Raw genomic sequence first — 6,000 nt, forward strand, 5'->3', positions numbered from 1 at the left:
AGATGGATTGACTGATGGGGAAAAAATAGCTTTATATGCAGAAAAGACGATCAGAACCATTTTACATTTTAGATCCTATCGTGAAAGAGAGAGAGAAAAAACATATTAGCTGCAGTGCAAGGACAATCCCGAAACCATCGGAGCGAGTGCAAGTGTTTTCCTTCCTTACCATTTTCTGTGTTTTCGTGTTCGGTGTCAGTGAGCGTTAGGTTGGAATTAGCTCTGCTGGACAGGCAGGAACTGCGGCCCGATTTGGTGTTCCTTCCCCAGAGTCTGACGGCGTGTTCTGGAGACATGATCCCGTCAGTCTCCGTATCGGCGTCAGATCCAGCACTGATGGAAAAGCCACGGTGAGGCAGTCCGATCTCTGTCCGGTAGCTTGTCCCGTGCAAAGGCATTCCCTCGCCAAACCCCAGTTCTCGAAGGGAAAAGTCTGTTCCTAAAAAAAACACATAAGCAAGCCATGGAAAAAATAAGTACACAGCACTTTAACAACCTGAAACTTAAATCCCCTTTCATCCTGTGATGCTCTTAGCTTGATGTTTTTACAATGATGATTTTACAAGTAATACAATTACACTGCTCCTTTCCCATGCATGTAATATTTAACTGGGAGATTTGTACACTGGTCAAAAACAACAAATATATGCACAGAAAATCTAATTTTTCAGACAGTTAATGGATTCTAATTTTAAACAGAGCATGACAGCTAATTTCACTTAGAAGCATGTTATGTTTATAAAACAGACTTAAATCTATCTTTGCAGCCCACATTAGCTATATTTTATGAATTTACCCTTTTCTTTGACTATGGCACCATTCTGAACATGCTCTACTGTGTAAAAGTCTGCTGTTTTTTTTTTTACTTTTTAAGTAAATCCTTCTTTAAACAAGAAGACAATTCACAAGAAATAAGCTTTTTAGCTTAATGGTTGTGTAGAAAGGAACACGTTATTCATAAGAAACACCTTACAATATCCAGCATGTCCATTATATTTGATAAATCCGTGTGATGGATTACATTGAATTACATGGATTATGTTATCAAATATAGCGCTACACTTCATATTAGTTCAAGTAGGAAGCTATGTCAGATTGTGGAAGCTGCAAAAGAACTAGTAAAGCTGAACATTGTGGTTCTTTTCTTCTCTTTTCTTTTCTATGCAAAATAATAAAAATACTACCAAAACAGAACCTGTTTCCTTGCAATCAATAAGTCAAAGTTCATTTTACAATGAGCTTGATTGTGTCTAAGATGTCTGAGTCTGATGCACTTGTTGTAAATTGAAATGTTTTAAAAACCTTGCAATGATGTTTTTATGGGCCACTTTTACTACGTTTGAGGTCATATAATTACAAGGAAAAATTCATTGCCATTACTAGCCACCAAACAATGAAAAACAGAATCAAGCCTTGGAGCTACATGACAGTATTCTTGGCATGACTCAGTGTTCTTAGCACTGTGTGTTTTGGATTCTCATTTCTGCACTGTACAGCTGTATGCTTTTTTAGAAGCAAGACTGCAATTCATCCACTTTTCCTTAAGGATCTGGATATTTGGCTATTCTTTTGTTTGGATTTTTTTTCTTAAGCTTCCTAGAAAGAAATAAAAACCAACACACAAAACAATTACTTTTATTATATACACATTTATCACATTTCTATCATTGAGCAAAAGAATGTTTCTTAGGTATAATATTCTTCTCTTCATGCATTTTTTTGCATTATTTCCAATTTAAAGGAGGACAATCACCATGAAGAAGGGCTTAAGATGGGCTTAAGATACATCAATACACCTTTCAACAGACAAAAGCCTGTTTTGAACTGACATAATGTACAGAAATCTTAAGAGTGTATGTTTGAACATATTGTAGAAAGGTTAAAGAACTTGTGCACATGTCCTAAAACAGATATACAGAATAAAAAAATACCCTGATTAGCTTATTATGGAAGGAACCACCAGGTATTTAAAAAGGACATTGATATTGCAGTTTCCATCTTGTCTGATTGTATTTCTTAATATAAAACACTGGATTCTACCTAAAGAAAAAAGTGGGGAGAGTTACTCCTCAATGTGTTTAGATAGTGCTAATCACAAATTCTATTCTAATATTAGAAATGATACCATAGATCCTTTTCTGACATTTGAGCCTCATGTATGGCCTGTTCCAAAGACAGCCTTTTTTCACTTGTACAATACTACACTTTTACAGTATGACCATTTTTGCCATTAGAAGATGGTGAAAGGTAGCTTGTGTACTCATAGCCACAAAACAGTATTATCATATTCTGTGATTAAGCTTTATAATTAAGCTCTTTGGCTTTCCCAACAAAAATTTTAAGCAGGTAACGTAGTCACTATAATGTAAATAATGTTCTAACTATATCTTATGACTGTATTTCAACTGTATTTTCTCGATGACACAGAAAAAATTAGAATTTCCTTTAAAACTGCACTGCTAACCTGTGCCTCCTTCTTACATTGCTTATCTGCTTACTCCCTATGTCTCTACTGACAATCCATGCTTTCTCTGTGGCTAGCTTACAGCTCGTGCCAAACTCCATGTTGCACACTCAGGGTGTCAGGGTCCTTGTGTTAATGCACCTGACACTGACATGCCCTGCCAAGTTCTACTGCAAATTCTGATTTTTAAATGTCCTCTAAAAGACAAATGATTATAACTTGGTTCCTTGCTCCAACTAGCCTTGTAGATTGTTTCAATTTACATACAGTATTTTATACATTTACTTGGTTTCTGGCTGTTTTTTAATATGATTATAAAATGCCTTGTTCCAAAACATGCTGTAGAAATAAAAGGTTGCTGTTGATACATACGCTATTTGATGCTGATAAAGTATTAATAGTGATAAAATGTTGAGAGAGCACTATATAAGAAATATTGGTAAGTCCTCTTTAATTGTGTTTCAAAGAATGGGTGCAGGTTTAAAAACCTATTCCCATGCAGCTTTTAAATTAGGCTTCGTTTATCAAATTCACAATCTGCATTCACAAAATCACATTTACACAATGCATTTAACAGATTTATGTAATCTATTTAGATGTAGTTCCAGATGTTTCAGTTATTCTATCACGGCACATCTGACAAGAACACCTCAGTAGTGAGAATACTGCATTTAAAGCTTTACTTAAGCATTGTGTTCTTTTCTGCATGCAAGTTCATTCTTTTACGCAAGTTAACTTATGATGGCTTCTGAAAAGCAAAGTTCTATTCACTTATCTCATAAAAAAACAAATGTTTTGCAACAAATTTCAAAAGCTGTGCCATGTAACATCAAATGTTAGCCAATTTAATCAGATCGGGGCTTCAACATTACGGTGACAGGTAAACCTGATAGTGAATCCAAGACTTATGTTACAAACACAATATCTAAATTTCACAATGAAACTGGGAAATTGAAGCTGATTATGACTAAAACAAAGGGGTACAGGCGGATAACCATTTTCCATGATGTTTTGATTTTTTACCTTCAACTCTGGATCTAGACATGCATGTCACTACATAAGCACTTTCCATTATCTACAGACTTGCTCTCCCTTTGTTTCAACGACATCAACATTATCAAAGTAAATGGCTGAGGAGCAGCCCCCCCAAATCTCCTTCATTTAACATGGATGATGAAAGCTCATAAATAATGAAAGAGGACTGTCACAATTAGCTGAAATTCTCGTGTCTTTTCAATTAATGTCATGAAATGCATTGATTTTCATATTGCTTTCTCAGCTTGCCCTTTTAAGGAGAGGGAACTCAAGACGGTCAATATCTGGAGCCAATAAACATATAAACTCTTTCTCCCTCAGACCTCATTCAGCCAAACTGGCTGCATTTGTGTTTATTTATTGGCGATTATGTTGCGGATTAACCTATTTATTGCTGACTTACAGGATTTATCAGGGCAGCCTTCAGAGCTGTTTTACTTGGATGCCTCCCATTTTCCACTGCAGGGTGATAACCTCAAACAACTATCAAACAGCACTTGCTAATATTGCAGGCTTCACTGCAGACTGTTTAAGCAGAAACCTAGCTAATCTACGAATACTGCTGTCTTCATCATGTACCACTGATCTCTTTACACTGCAAAGCAATGTAAAGACTAGACACACTATAAGCAAAGTCAGAATGAGCTAACGATTGTCCCCACCCTGCTTTTAAAATTGACAATCGGCTCTTTATTCTTTTTTGCATACTGCTTCTGCTGACTTTTATTTAAACGGTATGTTATTTAACTTTGCTGCTGTTGCTGCTGCTATTCAGTGTTTGAAGTTTGGTGCTTGCTTAATGTCTCTGTATCAGAGCATACATGCAAATAAGTATTTCATTGCACTTGTGCATATTGACAAACTGAACGGAACTGTGTTAAGTCACTGCTTAAGTCACAATCCCAGCCACAGTCAGCTTGTGACATGACTCCACCTTGAACATCTGATGTCTGGATCATGGAATCCCATCTGCACTTGGAATGATCACCTTTATCTAATGAGCTAAATTCTGTATTTAATCCATAAACAACATACAAACAGTTTGATTCATCAAGGGCAGATAAATCTAAACCCTCTGGGCAGGCATTAAAAACCACTCAACACAGAGTCCTGAATGCAAATGAGATCACAAGCAGATCTGAACAGGTGTACAGTACCACTGGCAATGTCGCTGCCAAAATGTATTCCACATGCAGAAATCCAGTGATCTCCCTAGAATTCCTTGACGTACGCTGTAGTTTTGGAACAGCATAATACAGGATGGCAAAATAAACTACCTAAATGTTGAACCAATCTGAAAAACGAAAGTGTGGAAGTGGCACACCAGCACCCTTACAGGAATAAACATGTGATATTGATTCTGAGGACAAGGCCTGCAGCTTAGTCCGCACAATCATCTACCTTGTGGTATTCACAGTTGCTAAAATCCGCTCTTTTACCTTGCCTGCCGAACTCGTCAGCCTCCTGGTGAACCATGTCCTTCACTCGGTTCCCATAGACGAGTCTGGAGTCCTGGTCAAAGGCTTTGAGTGTCTCGCTAGAACTATAGGATTTGGGATGGAGCTTGCTCTCCTCGCTGTCAGCTGATGAGCTCGTGTACCGCCGTTCCGCGTCTCTCCGCGCTGTCAGTGACCTGTAAGGCTTTCGTTCTTTCACATCCATGGCTGCCTCTTCTCAATCTTCAACTTTAAAAGTTGGCAGTAAGGGCAAGTTAGTCCCAAAGATTCTACAGGGGGAAAAAAATAAATACATTTGTCAACTGTCTTTTTTCCACACAAAAAAAAACACATTCACTTGCATGCTTCAGAGACTGTGGGCAGCATTTGCAGTATTTGATCCTTTCATATTATTGACCTATTATTGCATTTCAGTTGAATTTGATATCTTTACTAACTAATGATATCTCTGAAAAATAACCTAGAAAGGAAAATCAGACGTTTAATGCACCGAATGTCACAGATAGATCATAAGTAAAGGGACTTTTTAATTAACAAAAAATTAATTTCTTTGATATGCCCCTGAAGGAACAGAGCACATATGCATTTTTAATGAGACTGCAATACTGATTATGAAATTAAAAGATTAATACATTGAGTAATAAGTGTATAAAATATGTCTACAACTGCCATTTTACTAATGTTATAATGTTATGCTAATGTTAATGTCCTCAAAATGCATATTTTTGCTAACATTAACCATAGTAGAAATACTTCCGTCTAAACCAATAATGCCCCCCCAGAAATTTTCAGGAACTGGATTATATTTATAGTTCATCTTGTGTTGAAAATGAAAATATCGTATAGACTAGATCTACAGATAAACTAACAACAGTCACGATTATCAGAAAATATTATCCAATAATGGTAATGCTACATACTGTAAGAATGTTTAATCAGGGCAGCAGTTTAAATTATAACTGACAACAGCAAAACAGTAACAGACTACAATTATAACAACCCTATTTTTCTTCTAGAAATGTTCTTATTTCAATATAACAGGAA

The 6,000-nt window shown here is 36.5% G+C and overlaps 1 protein-coding gene across 4 annotated transcripts in view; it reads right to left on the reverse strand.

Moving 5' to 3' along the window:
- tenm4 (teneurin transmembrane protein 4) overlaps positions 1–5,164 on the reverse strand; it is a 157,547-nt gene extending 152,383 nt beyond the window's left edge. For 3 of the 4 annotated variants that reach the window (XM_088921982.1, XM_088921981.1, XM_088921980.1), the window contains exons 1-2: positions 4,939–5,161; positions 170–439 (exon numbers count right to left, since the gene is read on the reverse strand). In XM_088921982.1, the coding sequence (XP_088778108.1) occupies positions 170–439; positions 4,939–5,161 (493 nt within the window). Of the gene's footprint in view, positions 1–169; positions 440–4,938 lie in introns of all 4 variants that reach the window. The other variant, XM_088921983.1, reaches the window with a different exon arrangement.
- Between the last annotated feature and the right edge of the window lie 836 nt (positions 5,165–6,000).

Source organism: Atractosteus spatula, chromosome 7, assembly GCF_055471065.1.
Source record: "Atractosteus spatula isolate fAtrSpa1 chromosome 7, fAtrSpa1.hap1, whole genome shotgun sequence".
Lineage (NCBI taxonomy): Eukaryota > Metazoa > Chordata > Actinopteri > Semionotiformes > Lepisosteidae > Atractosteus > Atractosteus spatula.